General features: G+C 37.0%; 1 protein-coding gene across 1 annotated transcript in view; it reads left to right on the top strand.

Moving 5' to 3' along the window:
* Positions 1 to 1,864: 1,864 nt before the first annotated feature.
* Positions 1,865 to 23,770, top strand: part of LOC109675909 (serine/threonine-protein phosphatase 4 regulatory subunit 1-like) — a 59,300-nt gene continuing 37,394 nt past the window's right edge. The window contains 1 exon segment of the mRNA XM_074041124.1: positions 1,865 to 2,013. Coding sequence (XP_073897225.1) covers positions 1,865 to 2,013 — 149 coding nt within the window.

Raw genomic sequence — 23,770 nt, forward strand, 5'->3', positions numbered from 1 at the left:
AGAGGAATGATTGCTAAGTGTTATAAAGGTGGTAGAGGTGGGAAGGCAGTTGATGTGACTGTAAAAGTGTAATATAAAAGACATTTGTAGTGATATGAATATCTTGGTGCTATGGTTTGGATGTGATTTGGCCCCTAAGAATTCATGTGATGTAAGCTGAGTCTGCAATGTGGCTATGTTGATGGCGAGACCTTTAAGAAGTGGATCCTACTGGAGATCATCAGGCAACTGGAATGCTTCCCTCTGAAGGCATTAAGTCTGTGAGACCCTGGTGAGTTTTCATAAGAGGATTGTTATAACAGAGCAAGGCTGAACCCACTCCTCTGTGACTTTTTGTCTCACCATATGATTTCTGACATATGTTCCTGTCATCTTGCCATTCACTGTTTTGTGACACAACCAAGGTGGCCCTGACCAGAAGCCAAATTGAGGGGACAATCTTATCCTGGATGTTCAACTCCCAAGACTATGAACCAAATTAATGTCTTTTCTTTATATTGTACACGTTCTCAGGAATTTTTATAGCACTGGAAATTTAACTAATACTTTTGGTTATGATATAGTTTGGGGGTATATTAGGGAGAATTGAATAAAATATCGATGTAATCACTCTATTACTTCTAATTACTGCATATGAGGCTACAGTTATCTCAAAAAGATTAATTTTAACAAGTTAAAGGAACGAAGCAAATCAGGAAGGTAGGTGGGTTAATCTGTCAGTTAAGCCATGAGCCTCAGACATGTGACATCACAATGATGAGTGAGCTTAACTACTGCAGCATCCTCAGATTTCAGACTGTTATCTACAGTGCTCTGTCAAGTACTGTAGCTATGGGTTGTGTTCAGAGTCAAGAACTGGAGGAAAAAGGATATCCTTTTCCATTACAAAGCTATTCATTCGATGCTTCACTGGGCAAGGTAGTCTTTTAATATACTACTTTTGAATTTGATCACTAAAACAGTCTTATAGTCCCAGAAATGGTTCTGTCTTGTTTTCTCTTAAATATGTGAACTAATTCTTGCCTTCAGCACTGGTTTCATGAAAAGCTACTAATGTTCATACTATTTAGCACTGTTTGATTCAACACCACAGGCTTTGCATGATCAGGAAAGTCATATTCTTGTCATCATGGAAGATAGTTTTGTATATGTCTATGAAGATAACTTCCTTAGATATGAGTGGCATTTTATGTTCTGTTCAGTCTACTTGGTTTTAACTATTATGACCACAGACCTGTTGGAAAGGTGCTGTAGCTCATCCAAATATCTAAGCACTTCAGTGTGTTTTGAAAACTTTGATATTTACCGTATTTGTGGTTCTTTGGCAACTTTTTTCCAACAATTTGAATATTGTTTGAGACAAGATGAGAACCAATGTTTGAGAAGTCCCAATTACCTGAATTTTCATGCAAACATTCGACCAAATTGGATCTACTTCTTCACAGGTCTTCATATTGTTCCACAAAATATTGTTCTTTGTCCTGTCAAGTTTACCAGTGACTTTCGTGTTGATAAAATCTATGTCCAATTCTCAGTGGTCATCTGCTTTGACCTTGCTATAGCATTTGTCATGGCTGATTGTTACCTTCTTTCAATATTCTCAAAATAGGCAAATCTCAGGGCTATGTTTGTGAATCTATTCTCCATCCCCCTTCCTAAGGGATTGTTTTTCTTCTGCCTGCTATTAAAACCATTACTCAGTGACTGCTGGATTTCAGTGATGGAGTCCTTCTTTGGGAAATGAGGCTATCATGTTTAGTATGGTGACTGGTTTCAAATTTGACTTAAAGCTATGTCCCATATTTGACCATTGACTAGCTGTTTTTTGGTGTTTGATGTGTACCAGGAAGACATTTCTACTGAAATGGGAACCAAGGATAAGAAAACCACATCTTCAGAGGTCACAGACCGAAAGCTGCTTATCCACGGCCCTGTGGAACTGAGAAATGGCTGGCATAGGAAGAAGAGGCATCTGTTCCTATTCGATGACTCATTACTTATATCAAATACCAGGTACATACGAACTACATCCTCTCCTGATTATCACAAAATGCATTTTACTACTCATGGATTTTCACTACTCTTACTGTAAGAAATTATCAAGCGTCTTTTCTATGATGTTTCCAAATGTTTTGATTCCGTCTTTATTCCACAAGCATTTGTGAAGATCCTGATCTGTGCACCTGTAGAATACAATCAAAAATCAATAGAATTACACATTGTGCTGCACATCTGTAATCCCACCACTCAGGAGGTAGAGGCAGGTTATTGCAAATTTCACACATGCCCTGGGGCAAGTTATGAGTACCTGTCTCAAAAGAAAAAACGTCAGTCAATCACAAGTTTGACAAGTTTGACCTTCTTGCCTGGTCTTATAGACATATAAAAAACAGAAGGGGAAATTTCTGACTGTGCTTCCAATAAGACATGTGGAGAAGATAGGACAGTGTTGGAGAGGGTCAACCACGTGTGTCTTTCTGGGCTGATGACCTTTAAACTACACCTACAAGATGGAAAGCAGCAACCATCCCAACACTAGGCATAGGAAGACGTAGATCTGAGCTGGCTGCATCTTGGCCCTTTGGAGGGAAGTGGTCATTGAAGTCCTTAGTGTAATGGAAGCCTAATACATGGGGGCACAATGTCAGACAGGAGACTCAAGAAGTAGTTGTCAGGGATTTGTTCATATATGGGCTCCATTGGTCATAGTAAGGGTTTAGGGTATTCTGAAGGGTTGTTAACTACAGAAGTGTCCAAAGAAGTTGATTTTTTAGTGTATTGTTTGGGCTATTGTTAGATAGTAGACTGGAGGGCAGTCAGCATAGGAAGCAAAGCAACCAGTTCAGGCAGGCAATATTCCTGATTATCTATCCTGGGAGTGGCAGTGGAAATGTGAGATTCAGAAGTCAGGTTAACCAATGAGGTATATTTTCCTCTCAACCCGAACACAAATGTAACTAATACCCAGCATATAATATGGTGATTACTTATTTGTCTGAAGGTAAGGAGATAGAAAGAAGTGACTGGCCTGGACATCTGTTTGCCTGTCTATCTCTGTTTTCAGTATTTGTAAAATATCATGAAAGACAAAAGAAATCTCATGCAGAAGCTTTTAAGTCACCCTAGAAGTTACCATTTTCCACCGTTGTCCTCCTTCTGCCTTGCAGATATTCCATGTCATAGTAAGACATACAAGATGATTTACTTATTTTATACAATGCTATACCTCATCTAAGTGACACTAATAGATATGATTCATCAGAGGCTTATTTCCTGTGATGTATTATATATGCTAAGCACATTGTGAATCTCATCTTGTGTACCACTTTTATCTCCCCTATGACATTATTTTCATTTTTCCTCTGAAAATGCCATCTTATATTTCTTTTTAATATAATTTTATTAGCATACAATAGTTGTACAGGGGATACATTGTTATATTTACATATGTGCTGACAATATATCTTGATTAGATATATCCCCCCATCATTCCCCTCTTCCCTCCTTCCTGCTTCTTAGAACAATGTCAACAGGCTTCATTCTCCTCTTTTCATATATGGATACAAAACACATCCACCATATTAACCCTCATTCCCCCATTCCTTGTGACAATCTCCCTCCAACCTGGTACCCACTCCCCAAAAGATTTATTTTTCCCTCCTGCCATTCTTTTTTAAAAAAAAATTAAGTGCATATTGATAATACAAGGGGGTTTTGCCTTAGTACTTAAGATCTGTATACATGGTATTTTTATCAAATTATCCCCCTTCTCTCCATTACATTCTTTCACCATTTTCCCCTAATATTCAACAGCTTACTGTACAGTGTATTATATTATATTCATATACAGATGGGTCATTTCAATATTTTTCATTCTCTTAACATTTTCTTTCTCTCTCCCACCTTCCCACCTCCTATAGCCCCCTCAGACAGACTCACTAATAAAATTTGGTTCTCTCTGTCACTATATGTGATCATATATATATATATATATATATATATATATACACACACACACATACATTTAACTGATAAGTCTAGCTTCCACAAATGAGAGAAACATGCACCCTTTGATTTTTTTTGAGCTTGCCTTACTTTGCTTAACATGAAGTTGTGCAGATCCATCCATTTACCAGGAAATGACATAATTTCATTCCTTTTATGGTTGGATAAAGTTCCATTGTGTTTATATGCCACATTTTCTTAACCCATTTATCAGTTGCGGGCTTTTGGTCTGCTTCCAAAGTTTAGCTATTGTGAATAGTGCTTCAGTAAACATTGGTGTGCAAGTGGTTCTATCATATCTTGGTGTACATTCTTTTGGATATTTGTCTATGAGTGGTATCACTGGATTGTGTTGTAGCTGTAATGTTAGTTTTTGAGGGACCTCCATATTGCTTTCCATAGCAGTTGCCCTAATTGACATTCTGAACTGTATAGAAGTGTTCCTTTTCCCCTACAACCTTGCCAGCATATGTTATTGTTTGTGTTATTGATTATAGCCATTCTAGCTAGGGTGAGGCGGAATCTCAGTGTAGTTTTAATTTGCATTTCCTTTGTGGCCAAGGATTTTGAGCATTTCTTCACATGTTTATTAACTATTTGTACTTCTTCTTTTGAGAACCATCTGCTCAGTTCATTTGCCTACGTTTTCAGTGGGTTGTTAACTTGAGAGATTAGTTTTTTGAGCTCCATGTATATTCTGCTTATCAATCCTTTGTCAGATGTATAGCTGGCAAAGATTTTCTCCCATTCTGTAGGCTGTCTTTTCAGTCTGGTGACTGTTTCTTTAGCTGTGCAGAAACTTTTTAGTTTCATGTAGTCCCATTTGTCAATAGTTTCTCGTGATTGCTGAGTTATTAGAGTTCCATTCATAAAGTTAAATTACCTATGCCTATGTAGTCCAATGTGTTCCTTATTTTTTCCTGGATTAAGTTCACTGCTTCAGATCTTTAATCCATTTTGAACTGATACTTGTACAAGATGAGAGACTGGGATCTAGTTTCCATCTCCTGCAGGTGGAAATCAAGTTTTTCCAGCACCATTTGTTGAAGAGGCTGTCTTTTCTCCAGTGCACATTTCGGGCACCTTTGTCAAAAATCAGATGATTGTAGTTGTGTGGGTTTGTGTCAGGATCTTCTAGTCCATTGGTCTTCATGTCTGTTTTTGTGCCAGTACTATGCTGTTTTTTATTACTGTGGCTTTGTACTATAGTTTGAAGTCAGGTATTGTGATACCTCCAGTGTTGCTCTTTTAGCTCAGGATTGCTTTGGTCTTCAAGGTTTTTTGTGCTTCCATATGAACTTTAAGATTGACTTTTCTATCTCAGTAATTGCACTGAACATATAGATTGCGTTCAGTAGTATAGACATTTTCACAATATTGATTCTGTTGATCCATGACCATGGATATCCTTCCATCTTCTGATGTCTTCATTGATTTCTTTCTCTAGTGACTTATAGTTTTCATTGTACAGGTTGGTCACCTTCTTTAAATTTATACCTAGGTATTTTAATTTTTTGAAGCTATTGTGAATGGTATTGTTTTCTTGATTTCTTTCTCAGACTGTTCATTGTTTGTATATAGAAATGCTACTGATTTTTGCATATTGATATTGTATCCTGTTACTTTGCTGAAAGTGTTTATGAGATCTAAGAGATTTTATATTAATTTTTTAATGGTCTTTCAGGTATAGGATCATATCATCTGCAAATAGGGACAATTTGACTTCTTCCTTCCCTCTTTGAGTCCCTTGTATTTCTTTCTCTTGTCTTATTACTCTGGCTAAGATTGTTAGCACTATGTTGAATAACAGTGAGTATACACCTTTGCCTCATTCCTGATTTTAGAAGAAATGGTTGCAGGCTTTCCCCATTAAGTATGATGTTGGCTATAGGTTTGTTATATATAGTCTTTATAATATTGAGGAATGTGCCTTCTATTCCTAATTTCTTCAGCACTTTTACCATGATGCTGAATTTTGTCAAAGCCTTTTTCTACATCAATTGATATCATGATGTAGCTTTTGTACTTGATTCTGTTTATGTGTTGTATTACAATTATTGATTTGCAAATGTGTACCATCCTTGCACTTCTGGAATCATAGCTACTTGATCATTGTTAGTGTATGATCTTTTCAATTTGTTATTGAATTTTGTTAGTAAATATTTTATTGAGGATTTTTGAGTCTATGTTCATCAAGGATATTGGCCTATAACTTTCTTTTTTTTTAATGTATCTTTACCTGTCTTTGGTATTAGGGTAAAACTGGCTTTGTAAAATGTGTATGATGTAGTATTCCTTCCTTTTGTAATTTATGGAATAATTTGAGGAGCATAGATGTTAGTTCTTCTTAAAAGTCTGATAAAATTCAGCATTGAATCTATCAGGGCCTGGGCTTTTCTTTGCTGAAAGGTTCTTTATAACTGTCTTAATCTCATTACTTGTTACAGATCTGTTTAAGTTTTTAATAGCTTCTTTGTTCACTTTTGGAATCCTTAGATGTGTCAAGAAATTTATTTCTTCTTCATTTTCTATTTTGCAGGAATATAGGTTTTTAAAGTTTTCCTGTATTATCATCTGAATTTCATTGGTGTCTGTTGTAGTATTCCCTTTCTCAACTCTGATTTTATTAATTCAGGTCTTTCTTTGGTAGAGGTCAGTCTTGTTTATTTTTTCAAAGGACCAGCTTTGTGTTTCATCAATTGTATTTGTTTTTGGTCTCCAATTCATTGATTTATGCCCTGATTTTTATAATAGTTTTCTAATACTTTTTGGGTTTTCTTGCTCTTCTTTTTCTAGGTGTTTGAGATGTATCATCATTTTATTTCTCTAAGATCTCTCTAGTTTTCTGACGTGGATGCTCATAGCTATAAACTTCCCTCTTAAGACTGCCTTTGTGGCATCCCACAGGTTCTGGTAACTTATGTCCTAATTTTTATTTGATTCCAGGAATTCATTAATTTCTTTCCTAATATCTTCATTGACCCATTGCTTGTTCAAAACTGTGTTGCTCAATCTTAATGAATTTTAATGGGTTTTGTGGTTTTTACTTGCTAATTGATTTATAATTTTATTCCATTATAGTCTGTTAGGATACAGTGGATTATTCCAATTTTTTTGCAATTGTTGAGGTTTGCTTTATGACCTAGGATGTGGTCTATTTTGGTAAAAGTTCAAAGGGCTGCTGATAAAAATGTGTAATATGCTGTCATAGGATGAAGTACTCTATAAATACCTGCTAAGTCCATCTTTTGAAAGTATTGTTTAGTTTTAGGATTTTTTTTTCTGCCCGGATGTTCTGTCTATTGAAGAGAGTAGGATATTGAGATCTCCCACAATTATTGTACCTAATCCTTTCCGTTTCTTTAAGCTAAGAAGTGTTTGTTTTATGAAAATGGGGGTCTTTGGTTGTGAGGTGTATTTCATTTATACAACAGATTATTAGATCTTGCTTTTTGATTCAATCTGACAATCTGCACCTTTTGATGGAAGAGTTAAGTCCATTTATATTTAGGGTTATGATTAAGAGGTATTTTATTTGTTTCTTTCTTTTTTTTTTTTTGATTCAGTCTCATGTTAATTGTTCTTTACTTTTGTCTTTGTTCAACTTCAGGCTTTGCTGGTTTTCTGAGTGGATCATGCTTCCTGTTTTCCTAGCTCCTGTAGATTCAGTAATTCCCCTTGAGATTTATACTTTCCTAGCCTCTCGTATTTGAGATTGTTTTTCATTCTGTTCCATGTGCATTATTCCTTCAAGTATTCTCTGTAATGCAGGCTTGGTGGTAATGAACTGCTTTAGCTTATCCTTATCTTGGAAGGTCTTTATTTCTCCCTTGAGGTTGAAGGACAGCTTTGCTGGATAAAGCATTCTTGGTTAGCAGTTATTCTCTCTCAAAGCTTGAATTATATTGCTCCATGCTTTCTTGGCTTTTAGGGTTTGTGCTGACAGGTCTGAAGTGATTCTTACGTGTTTACCTTTGTATGTAAGAGGGCATTTTTCTCTTGAAGCTTTCAAAATCCTTTCTTTGTTTTCTAGATTTGGCATTTTAATTATGATGTGTCATGTGGTTCTTTTTTGATTATGTCTATTTGGAGTTTGAAATACCTCCTGTAAATGGGTGTCTATATTGTGATGTAGATCTGGGAAATTTTCTGCTGTGATTTCATTGAATAGATTTTCTATGCCTTAAGTGTGTATTTCAGCCCCTGTTTCCACCCATGAATTCTTAGGTTTGATCTTTTGATTGTGTCCCAGAGTTCTTGTATGTTGTATTGATATGTATTAATGTTTTCCTTTGTGATTGTTTGTCTGCAATACCTCCCTAATCTTGTCCTTCATCTCGATATTCTGTCTTATGTTTGCTCTTGTGTGCAGATAACCCTATCCATAGTGGTTTATATTTGATTTATTGAGGTTTTTATTTGTACATTTCAACTTGATTTTTTTTCATAATTTCCATTTTCTTTCTGAATTTCTCTTCCATAGTCTAGGTCTTGGATTGATTTTGTAACTTCATTTATCTGTTTGAGTCCTCTTTTAAGGCCTTTAATAATTTTTAATAGTAGGTTTCTGAATTCTCTCTCCAACATTTTTGCCAAATCACTATCTTTGGATTCAGATGTTGAGTTGTGGTGGAGTTTGGAAATGAAACATTGCCTTGGTTTTTCATATTTATATTTCTATGTTGTGTTTTGTGCATTTCTTGGTCTAATATTCCTTTTACTTGGGTGTGTGGAGAACCTACTGCAGAAGCGTGGTAAAAAATTCAGCAATAAATCAAGTATTTGATCCAAATGATGCTTGAATCTGCTTCCCCAGCAATGTTGTATGGGATCAAAATTCTTATTTGTGGGAGGATGATGTGGGAGCTTAACACTGGCTCAAGGATATAAGTATTGGAAATTGAGTATTATAAAGTTGGTTGTGGGGAAGAGAGGGGACATGATGGGAAAAAGGGGAGAGGATTGTAGGAGATAGTATGAGAGAGCTCTGGATATTAGTAACCGAGAAATAGAGAATGGAATAAAGAAAGAAACAATCCAACAAGAACAATTTGATTGAGAGGAATTGAACAAACAACCAAAACAAAAGTAAGATAAGATCAGCAATAGCAACAACAAATAAATAGAATAAACCAATTTAAAAAACAAAACAAAACTAAATACAAACATAAAATGGCAACAACAACAAAAGTTTATATTTCTTGTCCGTGAGAAGTGAGTTTCTTTGTCCTTTTTGCCCTGGTTGTTATGGAAACATCTTCAGAAGGGCAGAGTTGCATTTCCAGCTGGAGCCTCAAGGAAAGGGCAACTGAGACAGTCAATTCCCTTTAAGAGCTTTGGCCTATAGTTATTTTGGGCCGCAGCAGCCTCTGTAGTTGGCGGGGAGGGCAGGGGAGGAGGTGGAGAGAGTGATATTTCCTGTTGAAATGGAACTTGGAGCTGGCAGGACCACTCTTTCTTTGAGGTGGGGTCCAGTGGCTTAAGAGGACAGGTCCACTGACTGCCTTTCCCACTTGGACCCAGTCCAAACCTACCTCTCTCTATGTCTGCCTCTGATGGTGGATTTCCAGGCAGACACAGCAGTTTCCAGTGTCTGAGTATCACCTTTTAAATCCAACCTTTGCTCTGTTAGATGCTTATTGCTCATTGTTTACTCTTGAAGCAGCTACTGTAACTGGAGTTCTCATTCTCAGTCAGTGAGGGCTGGGTGTTTTGTTATTTAAATTTACCTTATTTGATGGGGCTTTTGTGTCACCTCTGGGTGTTTCCTGCCTGGGGTGCTCTTGGTGGAAGGTTTCTACAGGGACATTGTGGTTGAGAGACCCAGAAATCTATGGTCTGCATCTTTCCATATCACCTCAATGATCAGTCTTCAAACTGGCCTGCTTGCAAGGAGGTTCAGATACCTGAGCTCTCTGCCACAGAAGACTTGCTGTTTTGCTTTGGTGAATTCCCTCAGGCAGTTAGGTGGAGCCACCAGTTTCCCCCACCTAGTACCTTTTGACTGCTCAACTCACTACAAGTTCAAGTCAGGTGTCTTGAGAGGCCAGATGCAGATCTACTGGCTGTCTCACGATGGCACGTTGCCACAGCCTTCTGACAAATGAGAAATGAGGGCTATTCTGTTTTGCTGCTGGCCTGCCATGTGGGGGGAAATTACTATCTTGTGATATCTCTGTTCCAGAGTTAAGATTTGCCAGTGGCACAAATAATGTTTCAGAGCTAGTTTTGCTATTCTACAGCAGCCAGCCATTCCCTGGCTTACCTGCAGTAGTCTTCCCCTCCCTACAGGGGGAACGTGGATGGCTAGGAGCTACAAACTGTTTGTGTTGTCTTTTTGATTTGGCCTCTTTTTCAGTTATCTATTTACTGTTTTATATCTCTCCCTGTGATTTCCTCTATTTCTCTGTTCTATATGTAGTCTGTTCTTTGTTATCCAAATTCTTATTCATGCAGCCTGATGCAGGAAGCATCTATTCCTCTGCCATCTTGCTGCCATCTACAGAAGATTATTTTCATTGTTTCACAGAGGGCCTTTATGCTCAGAGGTTTATTGGCTTACCCCAGGTCACTGCAATAGAAGTCAGTAGAGTCCTCATTTAAAACTAGATCTGTTTATTTCAAAGTACAGGCTGTTTATTCTTTCCTTTTGGGTCTCATTAAAGATTTCACAATCTTTTAGTTTCTTTCTCACAACCTTAGTAGTAAATAAAAGACATAACTGTCATCTACTGCAGTAAAAAAGGAAACAGAATGCTCAGTGAACAGAGGCATGAAAAAGAAGTCAATTTATCTAAAATGTAGAGACAAATATAAAGATAATATTTCTTGTATGAGAGTAATCACCTATAGACATTGGTATAAAGGTGGCCATGTTATAAATTGGACAGACAGAAAGTCCACCGAGGCCCTGGCATCGTTGATGGTGCTGGTGCAGTCTGTAATCAGACGACTTCCAAATTCTGTGCCCAGTGGGGAAGACTTCATCACAGGACACGTGGGTGTAAGTGGAGTTTATTAAAAGTTAGGAAAAGAAAAATACAAAGGAAAGCATAATGAGGCCAAGGTGGAGTCTGCTGGCCAAGAATGTGTGTTTCTGCTGTTTAGGTGCTTTAAAACCTATGATAACCTATGGGAAGGGGCAAGCTAGGTGATTTCCATCCAATAATAAATGAGTGGGGAGGAGAATGGGCAGTTCCCAGCCAGGTGAGGGCAGTGCCTGAGCCAAAGAATGGTTAATCTAAGATGTAATATTTTTCTATGAGTCCTGAACTTTCCCTAATTTTAACCTACCTCAGTGTAAGTTCCTTGGAATGTCCCCTGACAGAGGCCAACAGAAGATATGTCCTTAATTCATCAGGCTACTTACTTTCACTTTATTACCAAGGTACATTCACTGGAGGGTTACCAGAACCATACTAGGAGCATCATAGATGGCACATGTAACTTTCCCAAGGGTTCAAAGCAGGTTTCAGATATGAAAACAGAGGCTGAGAAAGGCTAAGTAAGTGATTGAAAATCAGTCCCTAGGAAATTCCAGGAAGTGACTTAAGTCTAGGTCAGCCTCATCCAAATAAAAATCCACCTATGTCTATCTTTGCTCAGCCTGAGAGATAAACTACCACAGTGCTCATTCTCAGCTTCTCAGAAATTTGCAGACCACTCGCATTTTATTTTTAAAGGGAATATGTTTTCCTTCACTTATTTTTCTTAAGTTTTGTAATTAAAGAGCGTGGACCTTAAATTTCTTACCAGAAGCCATTTATCATCCTGGATACTGCTGACCCCTTAATGGCTTTACAAAGCTTAAAATTTTCTGCTAAAAATTTTTCACATAAAGACGATGTTTTCTTCTGTTAAAAAATTGAATCTACTCAAGAACTGAACATTTATTTTGATTGTCCCATTATTCTAAAAGATGTGCAACACTTTTTCATTTTTCATATACTACTTTTGAGATTGACCTCTACAACCACTGAAAGTTTTTTCATAATGTTATAAAAATTATATCAACTTATTTAATGATGTCCTTGTTTCTAAGACTCAGTTCTTAAAAGAAGATTTTATGCCAGGCTCTGGTGGCTCACACTTTAATTCTTTTTTTTTAGTCCTTTTAGGTTTTTTTTTCTGCTTTTTTTTAATTCATTTATTCATATGTGCATACATTGTTTGGGCCACTTCTCCCCCCTGCCCCAGCCCCCTCCCTCTTCTGGCCCTTTTCTCCAATTTTGTTGAAGAGAAGACATAAGCAACAATGAGAAAGACAAAGCATTTTTGCTAGTTGAGATGATAGCTATACAGAGAGATTCCTAGCATTGCTTCCATGCACAAGTGTGTTACAACCCAAATTGATTCATCTCTACCTGACCTTTTCACTACTTCCCGGTCACCTTCCCATATTGACCTCTCGTTGCTTTAAGTTTTCTGTATTAGCTGCTCTGCAGTGGGGACATCAAACACTTCCAAGTTTTGGGTTTCCTACCTATCCCCATACGTCCTGTATGTGCTCTCCCCTTAGCGTGCAACCCAAGTCCAACAACATTGCTGCATTTGCCCTAGATCTAAAGTCGACATATGATGGAGAACATATGATTTTTGGTCTTCTGAGCCTAGCTAACCTTGCTCAGAATGATGTTCTCCAGTTCCATCCATTTACTTGAGAATGATAAGATTTCATTCTTCTTCATGGCTGAGTAAAACTCCATTGTGTATAAGTGCCACATTTTCTTAATCCATTCATCAGTAGTGGGGCATCTTGGCTGTTTCCATAACTTGGCTATTATGAATAATGCTGCAATAAACATGGGTGTGCAGGTGCCTCTGGAGTAACCTGAGTTGCATTCCTTTGGTTATATCCCCAGGGGTGGGATTGCTGGATCATATGGCAGATCTATGTTTAGATTATTAAGAAGCCTTCATAATTTTTTCCATAATGGTTGCACTATCTTGCATTCCCACCAGCAGTGTACAAGGGTTCCTTTTCCCCCACAACTTTGCAAACACCTGTTGTTGGTGGTGTTTTTGATGATAGCTATTCTAACAGGGGTCACACTTTAATTCTTGAGAGGCTTTGTGAGGATTACTGTTTAAGGCCAGCCTGGGCAAAGAGTTTGTGAGATTCCATGTCCAACAATAGCTGGTTGCAGTGTCACATTTGTTTTGTGTCTAGCAATGGCAGGGAGCATAAAAGGATAGATTTCCTGGCTGGTGTGGGCACAATGCAAGACCCTTCTCAAAAATAACCAGAGCAAAATGGGCTGGAGGTGGTGCTCATGGGGTAGAGTACCTACTTAGCAAGTGTGAAGCCCTGAGTTCAGAACCCCAATACCACCAAACAAAAAATATTTTATACACTTTTTATATGCAATTGGAATATTGGAAAGTACATATGCGTTAAGGCATGTGAGTAAAGTTTATGATCCGAACACCCTTAAGATACAGAAAACACAGAATTGTTTTTGAGAAGATAACTATCCATACTGAATGCAGGTACTCATACAAGATATTTCCACAATTTTTAAGAAAGTATCCTCAGTTGTTTTCATTTTGGGTATACTCATGATCACCATTAATATAATGAAATATTTATTTGATAACAGTGTCTACTTACTCCCTGTGGTAACCAATATTTTCTTTTTTCTTCACATTCTTAGAGAAAGCATGTGCTGGGCCTTCAGTCAATTCCTTTAAATTAATGATCGGAATTTAGTGCCTGCTTCCGCACTTTTCCACACAAAGGGAGTACATGCTTTGTACTCCATTTTACCTCAACTCACTTCAGACTTCACTTAGAAATACTCACTTATGAGGTTGCTGAGGAAGTAATCAAATCAAATGAATAAAGACTAGATCAATTGGCCCAAATATTTTTTTTAATTTTTATTTTTTTATTATTCATATGTGCATACAATGCTTGGGTCATTTCTCCCCCATGACCCACCCCCTCAGTAGTGGGGCATCTTGGCTGTTTCCATAACTTGGCTATTGTGAATAGTGCTGCAATAAACATGGGTGTGCAGGTGCCTCTGGAGTAACCTGTGTCACAGTCTTTGGCGTATATCCCCAGGAGTGGTATTGCTGGATCAAATGGTAGATCAATGTCTAGCTTTTTAAGTAGCCTCCACATTTTTTTCCAGAGTGGTTGTACTAGTTTACATTCCCACCAACAGTGTAAGAGGGTTCCTTTTTCCCCACATCCTCTCCAACACCTGTTGGTGGTGTTGCTGATGATGGCTATTCTAACAGGGGTGTTGTGGAATCTAAGCATGGTTTTAATTTGCATTTCCTTTATTGCTAGAGATGGTGAGCATTTTTTCATGTGGTTTTTGGCCCTTTGAATTTCTTCTTTTGAGAAAGTTCTGTTTAGTTCACTTGCCCATTTCTTTATTGGTTCATTAGTTTTGGGAGAATTTAGTTTTTTAAGTTCCCTATATATTCTGGTTATCAGTCCTTTGTCTGATGTATAGTTGGCAAATATTTTCTCCCACTCTGTGGGTGTTCTCTTCAGTTTAGAGACCATTTCTTTTGATGAACAGAAGCTTTTTAGCTTCATGAGGTCCCATTTATCTATGCTATCTCTTAGTTGCTGTGCTGCTGGGGTTTCATTGAGAAAGTTCTTATCTATACCTGCTAACTCCAGAGTATTTCCTACTCTTTCCTGTATCAACTTTAGAGTTTGGGGTCTGATATTAAGATCCTTGATCCATTTTGAGTTAATCTTGGTATAGGATGATATACATGGATCTAGTTTCAGTTTTTTGCAGACTGCTAACCAGTTTTCCCAGCAGTTTTTGTTGAAGAGGCTGCTATTTCTCCATCGTATATTTTTAGCTCCATTGTCAAAGACAAGTTGGTTATAGTTGTGTGGCTTCATATCTGGGTCCTCTATTCTGTTCCACTGGTCTTCATGTCTGTTTTTGTCCCAGTACCATGCTGTTTTTATTGTTATTGCTTTGTAATATAGTTTGAAGTCAGGTATTGTGATACTTCCTGCATTGTTCTTTTGACTGAGTATTGCCTTGGCTATTTGTGGCCTCTTGTGTTTCCATATAAATTTAATGGTAGTTTTTTTCGATCTCTTTAATGAATGTCATTGGAATTTTGATGGGAATTGCATTAAACATGTAGATTACTTTTGGGAGTATAGACATTTTTACTATGTTGATTCTATCAATCCATGAGCATGGGAGATCTCTTCACTTTCTGTAGTCTTCCTCAATCTGTTTCTTCAGAAGTTTACAGTTTTCTTTGTAGAGGTCATTCCCATCTTTTGTTAGGTTTACACCTAAGTATTTGATTTTTTTTGAGGCTATTGTAAATGGAATTGTTTCCATATATTCTTTCTTAGTTCATTATTAGTGTATAGAAATGCTAATGATTTTCCATGTTGATTTTATATCCTGCTACCTTACTGTAGCTATTGATGGTGTGTAGGAGCTTTTGAGTAGAGTGTTTTGGGTCTTTAAGGTATAGGATCATGTCGTCTGCAAATAGGAATATTTTGACAGTTTCTTTACCTATTGTATTCCTTTTATTCCTTCTTGCCTAATTGCTCTGGCTAGGAATTCCAGTACTATGTTGAATAGGAGTAGAGGTAGTGGGCATCCTTGTCTGGTTCCTGATTTTAGAGGGAATGGTTTCAGTTTTTCTCCGTTAAGTATAATGCTGGCTGTAGGTTTGTCATATATAGCTTTTATACTGTTGAGGTACTTTCCTTATATTCCTAGTTTTCTTAGAGGTTTTATCACTAAATGATGTTGGATCTTTTCAAAGGCTGTTTCTGCATCTATTGAGATGATCAAGTGGTTTTTGTCTTTGCTTCTGTTAATGTGGTTTATTACATTTATTGATTTTCGTATGTTGAACCATCCCTGCATCCCTGGGATGAAGCCTACTTGGTCATGGTGAATAATCTTTTTGATGTGTTGTTGAATTCGGTTTGCCATTATTTTGTTGAGGATTTTTGCATCAATGTTCATTAAGGAGAATGGCCTATAGTTCTCCTTTTTGGAGGTGTCTTTGCCTGATTTTGGGATAAGTGTAATACTGGCTTCATAAAATGTGTTTGGTAGTTTTCCTTCCCTTTCTATTTCGTGGAACAGTTTAAGGAGGGTTGATATCAGTTCTTCTTTAAAGGTCTGATAGAATTTGGCCGAGAATCCATCAGGTCCTGGACTTTTCGTTTTGGGGTGACTCTTGATTCCTACTTCAATTTCATTTTGTGTTATAGATCTATTCAGGTGATTAATTTCCTCTTGGTTCAGTTTTGGATGCTCATATGTATCTAAAAATCTGTCCATTTCTTTAAGAGTGTCAAATTTATTTGAATATAGGTTCTCGAAGCAGTCTCTGATTAGTTCCTGGACTTCCATGGTGTTTGTTGTTATCTCCCCTTTAGCATTCCTGATTCTACTAATTTGGGTTTTTTCTCTCCTCATTTTAGTCACGTTTGCCAGGGGTCTGTTGATCTTGTTTATTTTTTCACAAAACCAACTTTTTGTTTCATTAATTCTTTGTACGGTTTTTCTGGTTTCTATTTCATTGATTTCAGCTCTTATTTTTATTATTTCTCTCTTATTTGTTTTGGGATTTGCTTGTTCTTGTTTTTCTAGGAGTTTGAGATGTATCATTAGGTCATTGACTTGGGATCTTTCAGTCTTTTTAATATATGCACTCATGGCTATAAACTTTCTTCTCACGACTGCCCTTACTGTGTCCTATGGGTTCCAGTAGGTCGTGTTTTTATTTTCATTGACTTCCAGGAATTTATTAATATTCTCTTTTATTTCATCAGTGACCCATTGTTCATTAAGTAACGAGTTATTTACTTTCCAGCTGTTTGCAAGTTTTTTGTCTTTACTTTTGTTGTTGAGTTCTAGTTTTATTGCATTGTGATCAGATAGTATGCATGGTATAATTTCTATTTTCTTATTGCTGAGGCTTGCTTTGTGCCCTAGGATATGATCTATTTTGGAGAAAGTTCCGTGGGCTGCTGAGAAGAATGTATATTGTGTAGAAGTTGGATGAAATGTTCTCTAGACATCAACTAGGTCCATTTGATCTATGGTTGTTTTAGACCTAGAATTTCTTTATTGATTTTTTGTTTGGATGATCTATCTATTTATGATAGTGGGGTGTTAAAGTCTCCCACAACCACTGTGTTGGAGTTAATGTATGCTTTTAGGTCCTTCAGGGTATGTTTGATGAAATTGGATGTGTTGACATTGGGTGCATATAGGTTGATAATTATTTCTTTTTGGTCTATTTCCCCTTTTATTAGTATGGAATGTCCTTCTTTATCTCATTTGATCAATGTAGGTTTGAAGTCTACTTTGTCAGAGATAAGTATTGCTACTCCTGCCTGTTTTTGGGGGCCATTGGCTTGGTAAATCTTCTTCCAACCTTTCATCCTTAGCCTATGCTTATTTCTGTCAGTGAGATGGGTCTCCTGTAAGCAACAAATTGTTGGATCTTCCTTTTTAATCCATTTCGTCAAATGGTGCCTTTTGATGGGGGAATTAAGTCTGTTAACATTAAGTGTTAGTATTGATTGATATGTGGTGATTCCTGTCATATGGTTGTCTTAGTTGTTTGAAGGTTTGATTGTGTGTACCTAAGTTGAGGTTACTCTCTACTTTCTTGCTTTTTCTTTTCCTGTAGTTTGGTGCTGCCTGCCCTTTCATGGTTAAGTTGGGTTTCACTTTCTGTGTGCAGAATCCCTTGAAGAATCTTTTGTAGTGGTGGCTTTGTGGTCACATATTGCTTTAGTTTCTGCTTATCATGGAAGACTTTTATTGCTCCATCTACTTTGAATGATAGTTTTGCTGGGGTTGAAGCTATTTTCATTCAGTGCCCAGAAGATCTCACCCCATGCTCTTCTTGCTTTTAATGTTTCTGTTGAGAAGTCTGCTGTGATTTGATGGGTTTACCCTTGTATGTTATTTGTTTTTTCTCTCTTACAGCCTTCAATATTCTTTCCCTAGTTTCTGTACTTGTTGTTTTTATGATGATATGTCGTGGGGTAGTTCTATTTTGATCTGGTCTGTTTGGTGTCCTGGAGGCCTCTGGCATCTGTATGGGAATATCTTTCTCTAGATTTGGGAAATTTTCTGTTATTATTTTGTTGAATATATTGCACATTCCCTTTGCTTGCACCTCTTCTCCTTCTTCGATGCCCATGATCCTCAAGTTGGTCTTTTGATGGAGTCGGTGAGTTCTTGCATTTTCTTTTCACAGGTCTTGAGTTTAATTAATAGTTCTTCAGTTTTTCCTTTAATTACCATTTCCTCTTCACGTTCTGAGATTCTGTCTTCTGTTTGTTCTATTCTGCTGGATTGGCCTTCCGTTTTGTTTTGCAATTCTGTTTCGTTCTTTTTTCTGAGGTTTTCCATATCCTGGATGGTTTCCTCTTTAATGTTGTCTGTTTTTGTCCTGAGTTCATTTATCTGTTTATTAATCGTGTTCTCTGTTTCACTTTGGTGTTTATATAGTGCTTCTATGGTTTCCTTTATTTCTTCTTTTGCTTTTTCAAATTCTCTATTTTTGTTGTCTTGGAATTTCTTGAGTGTCTCCTGTACATTTTGGTTGACCATATCCAGTATCATTTCTATAAAATTCTCATTGAGTACCTGTAGTATGTCTTCTTTTGAATTATTCTTGTGGGCTTCATTGTGTTCTTTGGCATAGTTTATCTTCAGTTTGTTGGAGTCTGGATCTGAGTATCTGTTTTCTTCATTTCCCTCTGGTTCCTGTACTAATTTTTTGCTGTGGGGAAACTGGTTTCCCTGTTTTTTCTGTCTTCCCATCATGCCCTTGATATTGTTATTGTCCCTGTACTGTGTGCAATTAAGTATTTTCTGGCTTGTAATAATAGCACTAGTGATATTTAGAACAGAAGGGTGGGAGAGGATGGAAAGCAAAGAAGTTAAAGGAAAAGGGAAAAACAAACAAGTAGAAAAAAAACAAAACAAAGAAACAAACAAAAAAAGTTTCAAAGATATAAACAGGGAGAGACAGTGTACTAATCAACCGTAAGCTTGTCCGTGTCTTCCCAAGTCGTGTGGGCGAGGGTGACTTGAGGCCTGGGGGCCCTCCTGGTTTCTCCATTCAACGTGAATTGGAGATTCTCTGCGCAGGCTGGAGGTGTGGAGGGGTCAGGGTTTGCCTCTTCTCGGTGGCCTTGCCTGCAAGGTGTGTCTCCAGCGTTTCTCCAAGATTTCACTGTAGGAGGCACACTTTCTGCTTCCTCCTTCTAGCCACCATCTTGGCCTCTGCCGCAAATATTTTGCAAAATATAGGTGAATTTCACATTGTGTGTAGGGAGTCAAGAGAATTTAAATGTTTGTTTGCTCACAACACAGTGTGTTTTCTCTACTTGTGTTGAAGGTTAATAGTAAATGTGACCACAAGTGTTTTGGTTTGGGGATGTTTTTCACATTTTGGAAATCTGAATATACACCAAGAAATCTTGGGGATGTGATGCAAACCTAAATGTGAAATTCCTTTTTATATATATTCACCTTGTATGTGTAGCCTAGAACAAGTTCATATAATATGTCTGTATTTTGACTTCAACCTGTCACAAAAGGTCAGGTATAGAATTTTCTACTTATGGTATGATATTGGTGCTCAAAAAGGTTTACACTTGAGAACATTTAAAATTTTGGATTTTTATATTAGGAACTCTCAACCTGTACATTAGAAAATTCTATTCCCATGAAGATGGGGCCTTCATGATCACTTTGATTTTCATTAGAATGTGAGTTAGGAAGTGATTTTTTTCTTTACAATTGACTTATTTTTTTTATCAAATGGAATCTGCTTTATAATTAGTAAGATATTAGTAGTACTGAAGTCTCATGAAGAATTTACAAAATTGAAAATATCATATGCTTTTAAGTGTGCACCACTTACGTGGAGTACCTCACGGTCTCTGCTGTGGTTTGCCTTTTTTATTTTTTTAAGTTGTGTTCAGTTTGTAGGCTAGTTTTTCAGTACAAACAGAATTAATGAGAAAATCGCATAAACAAATCTTAATTAAGAAAGGAAATTTATGTGTGTATGTATTACAACTTGAATTAGTTCATGCTCTTTATTTTTCTCCTTTCTACCTTCTGATGATTTCAACAGTTTTAAAAATTCTATATTATTCTTGTATAGAATGAATGTCACAAGGGAACTTCCTATAGACCTATCTTAAACAAACAAAAACTACCTTTTTTCAAAAATGGAGAACAGGATGGTAAAACAGTTCCTGTCTAGGAGTTGGTACCAATGGAAAGGGGGAGGATATAAGGAAAGGGTGAAGGAGGTTGAATGTGGTGGAAATTTTATGTACTCATGTATGAAAGTGGAAAAATGTGACATGTTGAAACTATTCCAGAAATGGGGGTAGAGGAGGATAAAGAAGAATGATGGAGGGGGTAAATTCAACTATGAATTTGTAAATATCACACTGTACCCCCAGTACAATAATAATAATAATATAAAATTAAGGAAGTTAAAAATAGCCTGTTCTCTAATGATAATAAATCTTCTATGAACTAATACTGAAATGAATTTTTAAATCCTTGAATCCATAGTTAAATACTTTGGGCTCCTGTCTGCCATATGAAAAAAAATTTATGCTTTCATAAATCATACACTTTTTAATCTTTTTACATCCCCTCAAATTGTTTTTGAAATGAGACATTGATATTAAATCAATTAATGACTCCCTAAAAAAATCTTTAAAATACAGAGTATGATCCTTGTTCAATACTTAACATCCAGAAATATAATGCAACCTACATCTGTTTGCTGCTGTCCGTAAAGTGTATTCTGTGCTTCCTGTGTTAGTCTTCACCCACCTCACCTATGGTTAAGTGAGCTGTTCAGTGAGTTGTGTTCCAAGAGTGCTAGAGATGGATGGGGTATGCTTTGCTCTGGGGCAGGCAGAATTGATGTCTTCCATTTGAGCACAGCTGTTCCTATATTTAAGACATAAACAGAGATTGTGCTTGATTATCTTTCTAGATATAAGAAAAACTTTAAGATCAAACATATAATTCCTCTGCGCTCTCTGTGGATGGGCAAAGAAGAAGAAGCCCACACCAATGCAAAGAAGTCCTTTCTCTTGGGGTGGCCCATGGAAAACTTCAGGGCAACTTTCTGGTAAGACCACAACATAGCCTTCTGTTTATGGGTTATTATGACAGGGCACAGTCATCTTTCTGTTGGCTAGCATGAATCACAAATGCAGATAAATTTCCCACAACTTATTTAAAATAGGAAAATATTTTAATCTGGTTGTATATTAAACTGTGGACTCACTTTTTGACCTCCCATAAGATCCTTCATTTGCCTTGTATTTTCCCCAGAGGTTTTTACATGAAAATATATGCAAATGAATTAATAGTCAAATAGGTTTTGACCAGTTTTTAGCATACATTATTTTTTATTTCAGTTTTAGATTTTATTTTTTACTAAATCATGCACTTAATAGCTAGTTTTTTTATTGTTTTTATTGTTTTATTATTCATATGTGCATACAAGGCTTGGGTCATTTCACCCCCCTGCCCCCACCCCCTCCCTTACCATCCACTCCACCCCCTCCCTCTCCCCCCCCAATACCCAGCATATACTATTTTGCCCTTATCTCTAATTTTGTTGAAGAGAGACTATAAGCAATAATAGGAAGGAACAAGTGTTCCTGGTTGAGATAAGGATAGCTATACAGGGAGTTGACTCACATTAATTTCCTGTGCGTGTGTGTTACTTTCTAGGTTAATTCTCTTTGATCTAACCTTTTCTCTAGTTCTTGGTCCCCTTTTCCTATTGGCCTTAGTTGCTTTTAAGGTATCTGCTTTAGTTTCTCTCCATTAAGGGCAACAAATGCTAGCTAATTTTTTAGGTGTCTTATCTATCCTCATCCCTCCCTTGTGTGCTGTCGCTTTTATCATGTGCTCAGTTCCAATCCCCTTGTTGTGTTTGCCCTTGATCTAATGTCCACATATGAGGGAGAACAAATGATTTTTGGTCTTTTGGGCCAGGCTAACCTCACTCAGAATGATGTTCTCCAATTCCATCCATTTACTAGCAAATGATAACATTTCGTTCTTCTTCATGGCTGCATAAAATTCCATTGTGTATAGATACCACATTTTCTTAATCCATTCGTCAGTGGTGGGTCATCTTGGCTGTTTCCATAACTTGGCTATTGTGAATAGTGCCACAATGAACATGGGTGTGCAGGTGCCTCTGGAGTAACCTGTGTCACAGTCTTTTGGGTATATCCCCAAGAGTGGTATTGCTGGATCAAATGGTAGATCAATGTTTAGCATTTTAAGTAGCCTCCACATTTTTTTCCAGAGAGGTTGTACTAGTTTACATTCCCACCGACACTGTATGAGGTTTCCTTTTTCCCCACATCCTCGCCAACACCTCTTGTTAATGGTGTTGCTAATGATGGCTATTCTAACAGGGGTGAGGTGGAATCTTAATGTGGTTTTAATTTGTATTTCCTTTATTGCTAGAGATGGTGAGCATTTTTTCATGTGTTTTTTGGCCATTTGAATTTTTTCTTTTGAGAAAGTTCTGTTTAGTTCACTTGCCCATTTCTTTATTGGTTCATTAGTTTTGGGAGAATTTAGTTTTTAAGTTCCCTATATATTCTGGTTATCAGTCCTTTGTCTGATGTGTAGCTGGCAAGTATTTTCTCCCACTCTATGGGTATTCTCTTCAGTTTAGAGACCACTTCTTTTGATGAAGAGAAGCTTTTTAGTTTTATGAGGTCCCATTTATCTATGCTATGTCTTAGTTGCTGTGCTGCTGGGGTTTCGTTGAGAAAGTTCTTACCTATAGCTACTAACTCCAGAGTATTTCCTACTCTTTCCTGTATCAACTTTAGAGTTTGTGGTCTGATATTAAGATCCTTGATCCATTTTGAATTAATCTTGGTATAGGATGATATACATGGATCTAGTTTCAGTTTTTTGCAGAGTGCTAACCAGTTTTCCCAGCAGTTTTTCTGGAAGAGGCTGCTATTTCTCCATCGAATATTTTTAGCTCCTTTGTCAAAGACAAGTTGGTTATAGTTGAGTGGCTTCATATCTGGGTCCTCTATTCTGTTCCACTGGTCTTCATGCCTGTTTTTGTGCCAGTACCATGCTGTTTTTATTGTTATTGCTTTGTAATATAGTTTGAAGTCAGGTATCGTGATACCTCCACTATTGCTCTTTTGTCTGAGTATTGCCTTGGCTATTTGTGGCCTCTTTTGTTTCCATATGAATTTCACGGTACATTTTTCAATGTCTTTAATGAATGTCACTGGAATTTTGATGGGAATTGCATTAAACATGTAGATTACTTTTGGGAGTATCGACATTTTTACTATGTTGATTCTACCTATCCATGAGCATGGGAGATCGCTCCACTTTCAATAGTCTTCCTCAGTCTTTTTCTTCAGAAGTTTATAGTTTTCCTTGTAGAGGTCATTCCCATCTTTTGTTAGGTTTACACCTAGGTATTTGATTTTTTTTGAGGCTATTGTAAATGGAATTGTTTTCATACATTCTTTTTCAGTTTGCTCATTGTTAGTGTATAGAAATGCTAATGATTTTTCTATGTTGCTTTTATATCCTGCTACCTTGCTGTAGCTATTGATGATGTCTAGAAGCTTCTGAGTATAGTTTTTTGGGTCTTTAAGGTATAGGATCATGTCATCTGCAATTAGTGATATTTTGAGTTTCTTTACCTATTTGTATTCCTTTTATTCCTTCTTCTTGCC

This window comes from Castor canadensis, chromosome 9, assembly GCF_047511655.1.
Source record: "Castor canadensis chromosome 9, mCasCan1.hap1v2, whole genome shotgun sequence".
NCBI classification, from domain to species: domain Eukaryota; kingdom Metazoa; phylum Chordata; class Mammalia; order Rodentia; family Castoridae; genus Castor; species Castor canadensis.